A 15,612-nucleotide genomic window follows, 5' to 3' on the forward strand; every position below is an offset into this window, starting at 1 on the left:
GCATAGGATATCTGAATCTGATATCTGAATAGATCTGGCCGTCGGCACAAAAGGTTGTACAGGAAGATCATACATCCAACCTCCTTGCAACATCACGACGATCTTCCAGGGAGAAGATCTCTGTTTTGTAGGGGTTTCTGTTCTTCTTTTAAGTTCATACTGTGGATCGCCCTGGGATACGCTCACATTACAGAGCGTATACGTATACGGACATGCAGACAGAAATCAAAACTTAAAACCATTTCGATCTCAACTTGCTGTTCTATTATTATTCGCTTGTATCACACGTCGTATTTCAATGTTGCCACACTCGATGCGATATATACTGTACATATAAATGTAACCGGAATGGCGTACTTGGTGTGAATACTGAACAGATCATCATACAGATACACCACCCAGCCACAGACAACCGAAATAAAGTCTTTTCTTTGACAATTCTCAGTTCGGGATGCACACGAAATAACCAAACTCGTACACAGGAAGGGAACTCGCAACTAAACTCCCAAACTCAAATCCCCCATTTTCCACTTCGAGTTTCCACTTCCATTTTTTTTAGTTCTCAGTCAGCCGCAAGCCACAGACAGACAGTACAAGACATGAGTAAATGGTGATTTCGATTTCGATTTGTTGTTAATCCTTTGATATTTTTGTTCTTCTTTTACATTTAACCCCTGTGTCTGTGAACTACTTTGAACTACTTTCTTGTGTTGTTTGCCTACTACTCAACTACTACCAACCACTACAACTACAACTACTTCAACAACAACGACAACAACATCTACTACCGTTCGAATCTACTACTATTCTACTACTATATCTACTATCTACTACCGATTTATAACTGTGCGTAAAACGCAAACGCAACGTCACTCCATCTCTCTATCGTTCTCTCTCTCTGTTTCTCTGTTTATAAATATATATAAACTATATATTTGGATGGAACTACACCGAAACTACACATATCCTTAATTTGTAAACCTCTGTTTAACTCACAATATTTTCTCTTGTTTTAAATACACAATATCCCATATAACACATATCAATATCGCTCTATATATATAAATATTTAACTTCTCAAATCAACCAAACCAAACAAACCAAACAACAAAAAATTGAAACCAACAATATGACCACCGATATATATATCTCTGTATACATATATATTTGTTATAACCATGCGCTCACGAACTGCGACAACAACCAACTACTAAATTCTTCTAAAACTACGCTATCATCGCTATCGACTAATCACTGCTCAGGCGAGATTATCTACAGGGTGGAGTTACCCGATATGGAGCAGATAACTCTGATCTACTTGGAGAATAATGATGCTGACTATCGTAAGTCGAGCATCTGAACAACCAACAATCACAAAAAATATAAAACAACCACAAGAATCAACAGCAAAAAAAAAGCAACAAGTCTCTTCTCTTTTTGTAATACTAGTGAAAAATACAACAAAGCTTATGTTTTCTTCAACTTAAAAAAAACGAAAGAATGAAAGTTAAATATTTAGTTATGAATACAAGGAAACCAAATTTTTGCAAAATCTATTCCTCTTGGTTATATTTTTCGTTCTTTCTTTCTTTGATTTCTGCCTATCTCTTGCTTTGTCTCTCACTCTTGCTGTCTCACTCCATCTCTCTCTCTATCTGTTTCTTTCTCCGCTATATATCTATCTCTATGGCGCTTTGTCCATGAGAATACCTTTGAAAACTAACTTTTTGCAAAGGCTTTTAGTAGATTTTGTTTTTCTTCCTTTCATTAAATTCATTTCGTGTATCGGAGTTATTAACTTATAAGCCAAAAAACTCCATTCTAGCTAGTAGAACAATTATTTTGATATTATTTAAGGCCATGCAAGTGGTGCATACAAACTCTCTTCAAGATTAAAGTGAAATTCCAAACCCATCCATAAAACTTCCTCGGACACATCGTGTTTTTTTTTTTTTTTTTTTGTTTATATTAGACCTTATAGTTTGTTCATAAGTTCTTCAACTGTTGTGAATTGTTGATAGTTGCGTAGAATCGAATGATGATAGCAAATTTTGTGAACCCACCAGAATCACACAACTGACACACCCACACCTTGTATCGTTTGCCTATTTCTCTTCTTTTTTTTTTTTGGTTGCCACATTGCGTAGCATCACCCAAGCAGTAACAGAAGTTAACCCATGGATCTGGAAAAGATCCAATCCGATTCGATCCGATCCCCGCCCGAATGTGCTGAGCCTAGAGTATACTTTCTCCTTCTGCCTGGATAGTTGTTTGTCCCAGTCCTTTTCTTCGTTAGCCCAAAAAACACCTACTACTCACCTCGTCGACACATGTCTCTCTATATAAATATATAGAGTTCTAGACCGAATCAAATTCAGTTGGTTTGTTGATGTTTTCATGTATTGCTTGTATAGTGTCGTGTCTTTTGCATGTGCAACCCCCCAACCGAACCACTGCAAAATCTGTTTCTGTTTGAAAGAATTAAATCAGATTTAATACCGCTCCTCGAAACCTTTCGTCTTAGAGTTCAGAGATAATTGTGAATTAATTGCGGGTTAAGATGGAACCCAAACCCAAACCAAAACCCAACCAAAACTGAAACTGAAATAAAGGAATTGTACAAATCGAGGGAGTTTTATTTGGCTTAATCGATCAGTTGTTAATCCACCCCGTAGCACTCAACGTTCGTGTCTCTGTAAATGAGTCCCAAAAAGAGTTGATCTGTGAGTTCTACAAGGCGTCAAGTGAGTAACACCCAAAACCCACCTGGTAAAGAGGAAGTGCGACTGCGTTCCCAAAGCCTCAGCAGCCAAAAAATAAATCAAATCCCATAACCGGGCTCATCCAAAGACAAGTTAATCACCTAAGCTAGTTCTAATGATCTAAACATAATTATACACTCACTCACAACAATCGACACACAGATTTTGATTTCATGTTGTCCAAGTTTATGTGTGCCATGTATGTAACATCATGATGTCATGTATGTAGTATGTAACCATGTGAGACAAGTCTGCCAACTGTCTGTTAACTGTTTGCTCGTAGATCGCCTGCTCTATGAACTATCTACATATTTATCATTTCTATATCCTCTATATGTATATGACCCAAGACATACATTAGTGTAGTAGCTTTGGTTACCATTCCACATTTGGCATTTACATTTGAATGTGTTTTTGATTTCGACATTACGTTTCACACCATTGTATTGTACCTTTAAGTTTTAAGTGATTTCTTCTTAGGAACCCCGATTGAACATTGAACATTATTTAATTCCTTCGAATGCTTCCTTTGCTCGAATTCTAAGTTATCCACCAAGCACAGTGAATGCTTGATAAGTAAAGCGTAACTTGACAAGTATTGACTGATTTTGTACTCTTTTATTTTGTCAACTCATTTCGGAAAATATTATCAACTGCAATTTTTGTGTGCGAGAGCTTTAATTTAACGAACCTAATATACCCTTAAATTTCGTAGAAAACAACTGCCAACTAGTTAAAATTAACCATAGTATACACATTTTCTAATCCTTACTGACATGCCTTGATCTCTATGGATCTCTTTTAATATTAACTTCCTATTGCAATATAGACCGATTTAGAAGTTTGTTTGTAGAGTCCCTGAATCCCAGGATATTTCCACCTACCATTCCCCCTCCGATTCCCACTCATTTAGAACACTTTGCGATGATGTAGAGCACCTGCACGTCAAGGTCCTAATCCAAATGCTTACCCTACTTTCCAGCTTCCGAGGAGAACGTGTTGTCCTACGAGGCCGTGCAGCGTTTGTCCATCAATTACACGCGTCCGGTGATTATTCTGGGACCCCTGAAGGATCGCATCAACGATGACCTAATATCCGAGTATCCCGACAAGTTCGGCTCCTGTGTGCCACGTAAGTATTGCATTTTGGGCGGGCACGTTTGTTTCATTGTACAGTATTTATTTTGTGGCGCCCTCGGTTGGACGGACAATATTATATGTTTTCTAAAAATACTTTCATATTTTAATTGAGTGCTTATGCTTCTTTCCATTTAGACACCACCCGACCCAAGCGGGAGTACGAGGTAGATGGTAGGGACTACCACTTTGTATCCTCTCGCGAGCAAATGGAGCGGGATATCCAGAACCATCTGTTCATCGAGGCGGGCCAGTATAACGACAATCTATACGGCACATCCGTGGCCAGCGTGCGCGAAGTGGCAGAGAAGGGCAAGCACTGCATCCTGGACGTGTCCGGGAACGCCATCAAGCGACTCCAAGTGGCCCAGCTGTATCCCGTCGCCGTGTTCATCAAGCCCAAGTCGGTGGACTCAGTGATGTAGGTTTTCCGCAGTCGCAGCGACTAAAGACTCTCCATAATAATGGTTTTGCTTTCACAGGGAAATGAATCGTCGCATGACGGAAGACCAGGCCAAGAAGACTTACGAGCGGGCGATTAAAATGGAGCAAGAATTCGGCGAATACTTTACGGGTATATTCAAAATAATACTAAAAAACATCGCACATCTAATAATAATTGTTTTATTTGTCAACCAACAGGCGTTGTCCAGGGCGATACCATTGAGGAGATCTACAGCAAAGTGAAATCGATGATTTGGTCCCAGTCGGGACCAACCATTTGGGTACCTTCCAAGGAATCTCTATGACCAACAGCCACCACAACTTGGACACTGCCGCCTCGAGTTCGATGTCGACCGGTCTCGAGAACAACAATAGGAGCAACAGCAGCAGCAACAAATCAGCAGCCGCAGCAGAAGACGCCGCACTGATGATGCATCACAGTAACAACAGATACTAATACAACTACAACAACAACAGCAACCACAGCAGCAGCCACAGCGACAACAACAACACTGACAACGACAGAAAACGGATACGGATACGAACACGTATCCACGGACTAGAAACTTGACCACAGACAGAACAAATTTATAACGACGCAGCCGCAGCAGCCAACTTAATGTAGCAAATTGTCCAAAGCAATTTTTTTTTGGATGCACTCATTGATGTACGATTAGTTTAGGAGAACGTACATCCACCAGCTAAACGATGATGAAAATGAGCGAACATCAGAGTAAAGCATTTGGCATTTGGCATATGAGATGAGATGATGGGTGTTCAAAACTGTAGCGGACAAAGGTGTATAGTTTTTAGTTAGAACAAAGTTGGATATAAACAAAAGAAGCGAAATATAATAAAATATATATATTTATATATATATATATATCAATATATATATATATATACACCACTTATATAGACTAAGATCCGATTATAAAAGCATAGAGTCGAGCGAAGTTGAGGGCTTTCAGGAGTTCGTTAAGCGCTAGAGTGTTGTTTGTTTATGTTGATGTTTATATACGAGAGCCAAGAGTTATAGCGAGTTAGTTATGTTGACGATAATGTGTTTTTTTGATATATATTGACCTATATGAATATGTAAACATGCAGGCACAGGCACCCATGCACACCGATGTTTTGCCGGTGATAGTGATGTTGAGGCACAAGTGCATTGCATTGCATGGTGGTTAACTTTAAGTACGACAATGTTTAGTAGCTGACTACGAATAATGACGACGATGACGGGACGCAGATGCGGATGCGGATGTGAATGCGAATGCGGTTACGGTTGCGGATCTAGCGGATAGTCAGAGAATGACGATAACGATTTACGATTACGATCTAATGATAATGATAATGATAAAATATATATATTGATGAATATTGACGCTAATAACGATGGAGGGATGAAAAACGTTGGTGCATTTGTTGTTAGATGTATGTAATTTTTCCCACTCGCCTTTGCCTAAAAGCAACACAAAATTAAAACAAACAAGAACTATATAAAATGAGGATAATGAAAATCAATAAACATTTATCAGCGTATGATAAACACTAGTAACTAGCGGAAAAGTTGCATATAGTACCACAGACATTCATTCACACATCCACTTACTATATATCTGTACCATTTAGCCCATTTAGTCCGCAAAAGATCGTCGAAAACAAAGTCATTTTACTATATAAACAAAACACCCGCATAATGTAAACTACGGCAGCAATCGATTGGATGGAAGTGAGAAGGAGAAATTGAATTTGTTGTCGCGTTGATTTAAATCTATATAATGAGTAAAATATTGTATATTTAACAATCTATAAAACAAATATAGTATGTAGATAATACAAACACACACACACAAACAAACATAAACACACGAGCCCATACAAACACACATGGACTACCGTTGCGGTCTAATTTTATACACTCAACAGACAAATCGAATTGCATAAGCAAATAAATAAATAAATAATTAAGAAAGTGACGATGAAGAAGCAGAGCTGGAGATGAGATCAACTCAAATTAGATAACTATACATATATTTGCTGATTAATTTATGTAAACCAATATACGATTTATAGCCAACGCACAGAAATGAAAAACAAAAAAACAACACATACGATATTTGTTCGAAAAAATTTAGCAAAATTCAAGTTGAGTGTTAACATTATTATTCATGCGAATATGCATATATTTTATTTTTTTACTCTCCATCTCTCCTGCTCGCTAACTTACGAACTACTTGAAACATTTTTTTTAATCACATTTTTTTTTATTTGTATATTGCAAAAACGTTGACGACGCCGCAGCAGCAGCAGCTGTGGATATTATTTCAAAAATATATACATATAACTATTATACGAATAAAGAGAAAACAAATTCATTATAATTTTCACAATGTATGCGCCGAGAGCATTGTTATATTTAATAAACAACCTAAAACCTAAAAAAAGGACAAACAATGAAAAACAAAATGAAAACTATGCGAATAATTTCCACTCTTAAACAAAAGAAAACAAAACAAGACAAAAACAAAAACAAAAACGAAGAAGCTGAGGAACTCTAAGTGTAATAAACTAATTAAAAATCGAACTTCTTAATCAATTTGATACATCCAACTAGCATACGGAAAGCATTGCATTAACTAACATTAAACGATGTGCAGAGGAGTTAACTATAGATAACCGCTTAAACAGGGTGACTATTCGTAGCAAGTGATTTTTTTTCGCTCAAACAAAAATATTTAAATCACTGGGTAGAGCCTATTTTCCAAGCGGTTCTTCCGAAAGTGAGGCACCCAGTGAACGAAACCCTATACCAAATTCAAATCACTTTTCCAACTAGCCTTAGATTTTACTAACAAACATGAAACCCTCGAGAACTAACTATCAAGCAATTATCAACTAGATAAAGAAAATATATTTAAATTAGAGCCAGCAGTGGCTGAGAAGGGCGACTTTCTTTTCTCAAAAACAAAAACCCTAAAAAAACGTATATGAAAAAATTTATAACCCTCTCGTCCCAGATGATATATATATATAGATATGTATGTATATCCTATCCACCACACACACGCGCGCGCATACAAAGCATGGGAAAGCGTTTCATCAAAATTGTGCCTTTTCTTTTTGTTGTTGTTGTTGTCGAATCGAATCGAATTTCGATGAAAATATACACACACATAGACACATGTACGGGCAGCTTTCGTATGGTTTCCGCTCACACTTATGTACATCACATCCCGTTTACATCACATTTACATCCTGACCCACTGCCACCCCCATGGAAAAAACAAGGAAATCGTTTTCTTGCTAGTCATACACCCACGGGAAACTGGGAGAAAAAAAGGAAGGAAACTTTAGCCTTAGCGATCAGTAAAGAAAGTAAATCAAATTCAATTTCGTTGAAGTTCGCGAACAGATCGGCAGTAGAGCTATATATGCAATACATATAAGTACGATATAGTGCTAAAACAAAAGAGAATATAATGAGAACAATGAGAAATCGATGGATAGTAAGAGTTGGCGAATTGGGTTGATATATGAATAAATGGGCAAAAACACACACAAGTACACCCAACATATGTACAATACTCATGTTCATATGCGAGATACAAATTAGAGACCCCATTTCGGCCTCAAATGCGTTTTCATTATGTATTATGTCAAATGTAATTTGTTCATCAGCGGATGAAACACTCGCCCACACCCCAAAAAACACACTCGAAATAAACCGTAATAAAAATACGTAATCATATGCCTGGCATTTTCATTATTTCGTTCTCAGATTTTAGCAAGTTCAAGAGGAGTCTTTACTTTTCGTAGCATACTTTTCAGGTTACATTTGAAACTCACTGTTTTCCTTATATAATATTATGACATTAGTTGATGAATATTTAATATTTCAACAGTCTGACTGGGCAGGCCTGATGTCAGCTGTCGTTTCGTTTAGGTTTGCCTTCCAAATTAAGTAATGGGCTCGATTAAACGAACGCCAACGTGAAATTCGGTTTCAAAATTCCCCTACCGTTCTCCTTAATTCCTTTTTTGCGTTTCAACTTGAGTTGGCAATGGCCTATACCATCAAGTTGGACTGGATAAGGAGGATCCTGAACCTTTGTGGCTCACGACAGTCTCGTCTAATGCGTAGGGCTCATTAGGTCATTTAACAAGTAGCATATTCCATAAGGGTTTTGTTTCTAATCCTCGCCAGATGATGATGGTAAGGCGCCGATTTGCACCCAGAGTCCCTGGAAACGCCTGACGCGGCTGACCAGGAATACCTCGAGCAGTACTTCCGGTGGTAATGAACACCGCAGACTGGACACCAATAAGCCGAAGCCCAAAAATAAGCAAAACGCTTACACCGAACGACAAACACCTTTTAGGGTCAACACATATCGCAATGGTAGGCACACTATTCAAAAGATCAAAACTTAGTGGAATTTTGTATAATATACTTGAAAATATCCTAGCTAACCAGTTAAGAATGCATCCTTTAGTCAGAGAACAGGACAAAAGGACGAGTAAACATAAGCGACGCCTTCCCATTGAGAAATCAGCCACAATGAAGTTACACAATGTGCAGAGAAGAGAGCAGCAGCTGGCCAGGTCACTGCGATCCCCAGGTCCAAGTGACACTGCCTCACCGAGCTCCACCATACCGCTCAAGATTCTCGAAATGACCCAAAGGGATCGAACGATGTCCTCACAGCTGGTAATGGATGCGATGAGGATCAGGAATATGGAGAGGATGGTGCGCAAATCGGAGGCCAGGATGTTGAACGAGCGAGTCAAGAAGCTCTTGGAGAAACAGAAAGGAGGAAAGGTGCCAGGGAAGGAGCAGCTGTCGGAGGATGACTTCAGTGTGCCCGAATCAAAGATCCTGGTGCCGGAACAGCGCCAAGTGGAGGTCAAGGAGGCGATGGTGCAATTGCTGAAGAGGGCCATTTCCCTGGTCAATTTCAGCCACGAGGAGCACTCCAAGGTGAAGGATGTGAGGATCTCCAGGATGCAGACCAAGCTGGACGTAGATGGCCTGCATCCTTGCTGCGGCTCCATTGATTCCCTTGCCAGCGATAACAAGCCACAGTCCTGCCAAGCCTACAACATGCGCATTCGCTGCACCAAGAGGCCAAAGCCCACGAAATCGGACATCAAAATCAAATCCAACTCTCGGGAAATAGTCGCCAGTCTCATCAAGGAGGAGCAGCGGCGCTTGGATCGATTGAGGGCGGAAAAGGTGCAGTTAGTCGGTTCCAAGGATAACACAAAACTGGGTTTTATGAACAGGAACAAAGGCAGTACCAGGTCCACAGATCCTGCCGCCTCCTCCAAGTCAATAGATTTGGACATGAGCTCGTTGATTGTTGATCCCAAAGCGTTTCTCACCAAAGTGCTCGATAAGAAGGAGGTTCTGTCGGTTGACCAGGTTAATAATTACGCACTGAACACCGTGGAAAATCCAGATGTCTTCTCAAAGGCACTGCCAAAAAAACCAGCGACTAAGTCCAGTAAAGGACCTGCTAAACTTTTGCCGCAGTGAAAAATAAAATAAAATATTAGCAATTTAAAGAATTTATTACGTTCATTTTGAAAATGGAATCCCTTGGAATGGGATATGAAAAATGTAATAAAAAAGATCAAAAATGGCCATGATTGGATTTTAATTCACAAGTCATTTATTTCTTGCCTTAATACCATTAGGTTCCACGGCCTTGCGTACAATGATTCCATAGGCTGCCACCAAATCTCCTAGATTATCCTGGTAATTAACTTAAGTGAAGCAAACAGCCGATTGAGTGGCGATTGCACCAGTGCAATATTTGCTTTGGAGCGGCGCAATTAGCTTGGAATATATCCAATTTGAATGATTATGATGCCATAGGACACGCTGCAGCTTATCAACGCGAAGGCACACCGCATGTCCATTCTGAACATGCCCAACACATTGTTCTCTGGCGATGCTCGTCTGATGGCTCGCCGCAGAACGGACATTTCCCACTAAAATAAATACGAATTAATCAATATAAAATTGTAAGCTATGTGAATTGAACTGCCCTACCTGCTTGTAAGTCGTCCTGGAAGAAGCCACATCCTTCGGACTGGCGCACATTTGGTTTTCCTCCGCCAGCAGCTTTTCACACACGATCTGCAGGAGGAGGACGTCCCATAGGATGACCAAGAAGGAGACCACCATGAGCAGCAGTTTCCAGCCCCTGGCATGCAAGCCCAAGGCGTCGTGCCTCTGGGTGAACACGGTGTAGCCCAGGTAAATGGTGGCCGTGTTGAAGAACACCAGGTAAAACAAGGCCATCGCCACCAGCCAAGCGAACATCCGATGCACCCGCCATCCGATGGCCAGCAATCGCTCCTGTCTGCGCAGCAGCTGCATGAGGCCGCTGTAGGAGCCGTGCTCCTGCTGGCCATTCAGACGCAGTGCCTCCGACAGGTTGAGCAGCAGCAGCACATAGGCCACCTGAACGGCATCCCTGGCCAGCGAGTTGTAGACGAAGTACAGATTGGCCAGCAAATCCCAGAAATTAAATGGCCGCAAGCCCCAATGGATGATGGCACTGAGCCCGAAGTTCATGTTGTGCAAAAAGTTGAGTACCTTGGCCAGAAACGCGAGGCAGTAGAAGCGACTGTGCTCTTTAAGTTTCAGGTCCTGCTCCAAAATCCTGGACACCTCGTTGTACGTCTCGCACGCCTCTCGTTCAAATAGCAGGTGCCATATAACGTTGGTCACCGTCATCATTAGCTGCTGGAATACGTTGCAAGTGGACACCTGCAATTTGTTTATAGTTATTAAACAAATATTTCAGAATGAAACTTAATCACACCTGCATCACGAATCCTTGCCGCCTGAACGTGGCCTCCAGGAAATACGTCATGGCGTAGCTATAGTAGGCGTAAAACGCCACCAAGTTGATGGCCATTAACAGCCAGTCGAAGGTCAGCAGGATTCGGGAGTGTACGAGGCGCCGTCGAGTGGGACTGTAGTAGTGGCTGGAGAATCCCAGTACCAGGATGAATCCCAGCCAGAAGCGCAGAGCCAGGCGACACAACTTGCCCACTCGCATTGCGGCCGGCAACTAACTTGGTGGCCAACGTCCTTTGTCCCAAAAGGAATACAAGCACCACCCCTTGAAATCCTTATCTGGACATATGTACAATTGCGCTGCTATCGCCAAAGGACACACCTCATTCAAGAGAAGAAACACCGCCGCCATTAGTTAAATAAACAGAGAAACAGAGCTAAACATTTATTTTAAATTCGGATTCTCTTGTTCGCTCCTTGGGAACATAAACTAGGACTTCTTGCGCAGATAGAGATCGAACTGCACTAGGGTTATGAAGTAGGAAAAGGCGGTGACACCAATCAGGTACATCAATCGGCGATCCAGGTGCAGGAGTCCACACAGCATGGGCGGCTGGTAGTGGAGCAGCTCCAGCGAAAGGTGTTCTATCTAAACGAGATTTAGGCAATTTAGATCAAAGCTCTTTTGCAGTGGCTCACCTCCCTGGTCAGCCGCTCATCCATGGCCCGTGGCTCCGCGAATCGCCGCATGGTCAGGGCCACCGCCTCCAGCTCCAGTTTGATGTGCTCATTGACCAGGGTCACAATATAGGTGTCTATGTAGAAGCCGGTGGCGTAGACGGAGCCCACAACCACCGGATAGCTGACCTCCTCCAGCGACTGCTTGGCCAGCATGTGGAACAGGGTGTACAAGTTGGTCAGGTTGTTGATGAGCGTGCTCAGCATGAGTCCGATCAGCTGGAACTGGTGCATGCGGAAGCTATCGCGCTGCAGGTCGTAGATATCCCGGCAGCTCCTCCTCAGCTCCTCCAGGCGATCGCTCAGCTCACAGCAGTGATGGAGCAGCATGCCACCGGGCCTCAGTCCGTCCATCTCATCCCTAAGCGAACCCAACTGCAGATTGAACTGCCTGTAGTACTTCAGCACCGATCCATTGATCCAGTAGCAGTAGTCCGCCATGTTCTCCGTGTAGTTCCACAGCACAAAGGCGTAGATCGCAAAGTGGACGCGCACCTGGCTAACCGAGCCCTTGCCCCCTTCGCCGTACTGGGCAAATATGCCGCACACCTGGATCATCATCATCAGGTTGATCAGGCAGAACTTGAAGTACATGAAGAACTCGAACGGTCGCTTGGGCTCCTGTGGCGCATTCCTGAACACATCCTCCAGATGCCTCCGCTGCATGGCGCACCCCTTATTGATGGCCTCAAAGTGCACGGTATTGGCCACATAGGTCACAATCACGGTGGCGTACTTGATGGCCGTGTTGGCAAAGCTCACATAGAACAACAACTGCAAACGCCGATCCAGGGTATCAGTTAGGGTGCGAAAGTGATAGCAGAAGTATCCGGGCAACACCACAATCAGCAGCAGGCTAAAGAGGTGACCATAGGCAATGAGTAGCACCTTAACGCCACGTTTCAGCGCCCTTTGGGGCACGTAGTCGATCACCACCTGTCCGTAGATCAGGGCGTACACATGGCCGTACCGATAGAACTTGAACTCGTGCCGCTCCCAGAAACTCTTGCGCTCATCCGGCGATGTCATTCCGGGTCCGCTTCACCCAGCCAACTGGGTAGTTGCTATTGTTTCATTGCGTGATTTGGGATAGGAAGTTGGTACGAAGTTGATAGGAAATTGGTGGAGTGCACATGGAAGTGGTCTACTCAGCGCCGGACTATTGGAGATGTGCGATATGGTGGGCTCGAAAAAAAGATAATCTCGTGCTAAGTTACTATTGCATATATGGTAATAAAAGTCATCGAGCTATTCACTTAACATAAAGGTATATTACAGCATTTTATACCAAAATGTACAATATAAACTTTGTAAAATGAATCAAATTACTAAATATATAAACCAAATACTAGGCAATTATATTTATTTAATGCAAAATAATAGGAGAGCTGATTTACTGAAAGGACTTAACCAGCGCAATGATAGACCCCGAAGTGTGAAGAATCTGCAACGGAATTAGTAAAATAGATTGATTAAACATTATTAATGATATAAACAAGTACTATTCTATTTTTTTCTTGTTTAAATATTTTGTTGAAAAAACTTACCGCAGCAAAGGTGGCCAAGGAAGGGGAAAAGAATGGCACTGCCATCGAAATGGGACGCTGCGACCTGAGGATCAAAAGCTGAACGAGTCGCCGTTGATGGGGCTTCAAAAGTTGCCACGGACAGGAGAACATAGCCTGGCACAGCTCTGTGCTCTACAAGCAAAGGAGTTTAGCCTGCATGATATCCGCAGAATGTATCTGAGAACTCACACTTTCGGCCACCAGGGTGCCGCCATAGCAGTAAACCAGCAGTTGGCTCAGAGCGGCGATCGTATAGGCCACATAGAGCATGGCTCCCAGCCCATTGTTTCCCAGCGTGAGCAGGTTAACCATGCTGAATCCAATCACCATGGCGGCGGAAACGAAGTGGGCCAGCGTGATAATGGTATAGCGATCCCGAAAAAATCTCGCCAAATCGATGATGGCATTGTGTCTGATGATTACTGAGCGCATCTTCTGTTCCAACGTATACAGCTGCACTGGCGACAGTTCCAAAAGATCTGCAAGAATAAATCGAATAGTTTGTATATTTTCTAGAAACTAGTGCATACATAGCCACCTTTGTAGGGCCTGAAGATTGAATCTATCTCCGCCTGGAGCACTTCGAAGAGAGCTGATAGGTGAGCACAGAACTCGAAATAGAAGCCATCGCAGCCTCCGAACATGAAGATGGTCACATAGCCCGTATAGGCAATGAATATGTAGGTCAGCGGAAAGAACGGAGAGCTTAGCAGAACGTTGGGCATTCTAAAAGGGAATAGAATATTAGGCCACAAAAGAAGAGAATCATTTAGCAGGATTCGGTAAGTCAAGGTAATGGATCAGTATTTCATAATAAATTCAATTGAGATAATCTCACGTCATGTTGAAGGGCGTAAACCAGACGAAGTCCTCGAAACGCTTCTGGAGGCACAGCACCAATGCGATCAGGATCGGCTTCAGGTTGTAGGTGGTGCACGTGAAGAATCCGGCGGACAGTGGCCAGAAGTTGATGCGGGCCGCCATGGCCGAGTACCTCAGCCGGATGTCCCGCTGCTCGGATCGCTCCCAGTTGGGATCGAAGAGCAGGCGCCGCAGGCGGTGCCACATGGTCGATAGATCCCGGCGATAGTGCAGCATGAGGAACATCTTGAGCAGCGTGACCGCCGAGGTGCCCGCTGGACAGAGCGTCTCCAGTGCCAGGGTGAGCTGCTTTTGGTCTAGGAAACGCATCCCCGCATGCAGTTCGGTCGCCACGCCAATGGCCAGGATCACGAAGTGAATCAGCGATCTCCAGGGCAACGAATCCCCAGTTTCTCCCGGCCAATAGCCCATTAGATTCAAACTCAAGCGGGGCACTGCAAAGAAGTACACATCCAGCTGTTGATCGCGTTGCAGAAAGCGAAACCACTTGGACATGATGGATGTTACGTTTGAAACACATCCTGGCAAGGATTACCCTTTTTATAGGCAGCTGCAAACATATTGGCGCAGCTAATTGACTTGTTGTTCGCTGAAAGTTTGGCCAAGGCTAGTGCAGTAACTTTTGCAATTTGGTCCTGATTTGGGACCCGGTGGTAAGTGGCAAGTGGTAAGTGGTGCATGTGGTTGGGGTCACCTTCGCGATGCCATGGACTCGTGAGCGCCACTTGTTATACGTGGATGAGGTGGGACGACAGGCACAAGTAGCCGGGAACGAGTCGCAATCAGAGCTAATGCATCAATTAGCGCTGGCCGCTAATTTCAGTAATCAAAATACAAACAAATCAAGATTAAGACACTCGGACATCGGACTCGTCGAATTCGTGCGTTTTTAACTAATCTCTAGCCCACTCACGCACAGCATGAGGTTTCAGGAGCGGATTCGGGTAGCTCTGGATACCAAGTGTTAGAAATTATCAGGAATGAATAAAGGTATGAAGTTTGCTTAAATCAAATGGGGGTCAATTTGTTTGAATATTATAGCTGAGTCATAAGCTTGCAGTTTCCACTGATTGCAGTTGATCATCTTATCTATATTCTTGTAACTGCTGTTTTGTTTGTAGGTTTGTTTATCATTGAGTCGAGCATATTCGCGACTTCAACCCAAACTAAGCAGAGTGCTAGTCTGGAATTCGAAAAGATGACCTTGTTGAGTCACATTGATAAGGGGCGTGATATCTCGAGTATCGTAATAGTTGGCCTTATC

General features: G+C 42.6%; 5 protein-coding genes across 27 annotated transcripts in view; 2 read left to right on the top strand and 3 right to left on the bottom strand.

The window, feature by feature from the left end:
* The window catches only part of LOC122624539 (disks large 1 tumor suppressor protein), a 37,911-nt gene extending 32,023 nt beyond the window's left edge, over positions 1-5,888 (top strand). For 12 of the 22 annotated variants that reach the window (XM_043804166.1, XM_043804151.1, XM_043804152.1 and 9 more), the window contains 4 exons: positions 3,745-3,894; positions 4,038-4,320; positions 4,382-4,473; positions 4,542-5,888. In XM_043804166.1, coding sequence (XP_043660101.1) covers positions 3,745-3,894; positions 4,038-4,320; positions 4,382-4,473; positions 4,542-4,648 — 632 coding nt within the window. In that variant the 3' untranslated portion in view covers positions 4,649-5,888. Of the gene's footprint in view, positions 1-1,262; positions 1,546-3,744; positions 3,895-4,037; positions 4,321-4,381; positions 4,474-4,541 lie in introns of those variants that run through there. The other 10 variants (XM_043804148.1, XM_043804149.1, XM_043804147.1 and 7 more) reach the window with 2 other exon arrangements.
* Positions 5,889-8,257: 2,369 nt separating this feature from the next.
* On the top strand, positions 8,258-9,995 carry LOC122623744. 2 transcript variants are annotated; one of them, XM_043803063.1, is made up of 3 exons: positions 8,258-8,486; positions 8,554-8,748; positions 8,843-9,995. In XM_043803063.1, exons 1-3 carry the CDS (start codon positions 8,411-8,413, stop codon positions 9,883-9,885), a joined length of 1,314 nt encoding a protein of 437 aa, XP_043658998.1. In that variant the 5' UTR covers positions 8,258-8,410; the 3' UTR covers positions 9,886-9,995. The 2 variants fall into 2 exon arrangements, with proteins under 2 accessions (XP_043658998.1, XP_043658997.1); XM_043803062.1 differs by having other exon boundaries at positions 8,261-8,486; positions 8,816-9,989.
* A 146-nt stretch (positions 9,996-10,141) lies between these two features.
* LOC122623747 (putative gustatory receptor 10b) lies at positions 10,142-11,422 on the bottom strand. Its single transcript, XM_043803066.1, has 3 exons — positions 11,183-11,422; positions 10,405-11,127; positions 10,142-10,343 (listed from the first exon to the last, which is right to left on the bottom strand). Exons 1-3 carry the CDS (start codon positions 11,420-11,422, stop codon positions 10,185-10,187), a joined length of 1,122 nt encoding a protein of 373 aa, XP_043659001.1. The 3' UTR covers positions 10,142-10,184.
* A 139-nt stretch (positions 11,423-11,561) lies between these two features.
* Positions 11,562-12,927, bottom strand: LOC122623746 (gustatory receptor 10a). The gene is made up of 2 exons (XM_043803065.1): positions 11,860-12,927; positions 11,562-11,809 (listed from the first exon to the last, which is right to left on the bottom strand). The coding sequence occupies exons 1-2, from the start codon at positions 12,925-12,927 to the stop codon at positions 11,651-11,653; spliced, it is 1,227 nt and encodes a 408-aa protein (XP_043659000.1). The 3' UTR covers positions 11,562-11,650.
* A 364-nt stretch (positions 12,928-13,291) lies between these two features.
* Positions 13,292-14,978, bottom strand: LOC122624204 (odorant receptor 10a). The gene is made up of 5 exons (XM_043803674.1): positions 14,305-14,978; positions 14,005-14,192; positions 13,656-13,945; positions 13,446-13,598; positions 13,292-13,342 (listed from the first exon to the last, which is right to left on the bottom strand). Exons 1-5 carry the CDS (start codon positions 14,841-14,843, stop codon positions 13,292-13,294), a joined length of 1,221 nt encoding a protein of 406 aa, XP_043659609.1. The 5' UTR covers positions 14,844-14,978.
* Between the last annotated feature and the right edge of the window lie 634 nt (positions 14,979-15,612).

Source organism: Drosophila teissieri, chromosome X, assembly GCF_016746235.2.
Source record: "Drosophila teissieri strain GT53w chromosome X, Prin_Dtei_1.1, whole genome shotgun sequence".
Taxonomy (NCBI): Eukaryota; Metazoa; Arthropoda; class Insecta; order Diptera; family Drosophilidae; genus Drosophila; species Drosophila teissieri.

Excerpts from the sequence above, each read along its gene's own strand:
- LOC122623744 (XM_043803062.1), top strand. The coding sequence starts at position 8,411 with ATGGCCTATACCATCAAGTTGGACTGGATAAGGAGGATCCTGAACCTT. Across the intron at positions 8,487-8,553 it reads ACGACAGTCTCGTCTAATGC|ATGATGATGGTAAGGCGCCG; the intron begins GTAGGGCTCATT and ends AATCCTCGCCAG. Across the intron at positions 8,749-8,815 it reads GGTCAACACATATCGCAATG|CTAACCAGTTAAGAATGCAT; the intron begins GTAGGCACACTA and ends AAAATATCCTAG.
- LOC122623747 (XM_043803066.1), bottom strand. The coding sequence starts at position 11,422 with ATGCGAGTGGGCAAGTTGTGTCGCCTGGCTCTGCGCTTCTGGCTGGGA. Across the intron at positions 11,128-11,182 it reads GGCAAGGATTCGTGATGCAG|GTGTCCACTTGCAACGTATT; the intron begins GTGTGATTAAGT and ends AACAAATTGCAG. Across the intron at positions 10,344-10,404 it reads CCAGGACGACTTACAAGCAG|TGGGAAATGTCCGTTCTGCG; the intron begins GTAGGGCAGTTC and ends TATTTATTTTAG.
- LOC122623746 (XM_043803065.1), bottom strand. The coding sequence starts at position 12,927 with ATGACATCGCCGGATGAGCGCAAGAGTTTCTGGGAGCGGCACGAGTTC. Across the intron at positions 11,810-11,859 it reads ATGAGCGGCTGACCAGGGAG|ATAGAACACCTTTCGCTGGA; the intron begins GTGAGCCACTGC and ends AATCTCGTTTAG.
- LOC122624204 (XM_043803674.1), bottom strand. The coding sequence starts at position 14,843 with ATGTCCAAGTGGTTTCGCTTTCTGCAACGCGATCAACAGCTGGATGTG. Across the intron at positions 13,946-14,004 it reads AATCTTCAGGCCCTACAAAG|ATCTTTTGGAACTGTCGCCA; the intron begins GTGGCTATGTAT and ends TTATTCTTGCAG. Across the intron at positions 13,599-13,655 it reads GCACCCTGGTGGCCGAAAGT|AGCACAGAGCTGTGCCAGGC; the intron begins GTGAGTTCTCAG and ends CTTTGCTTGTAG.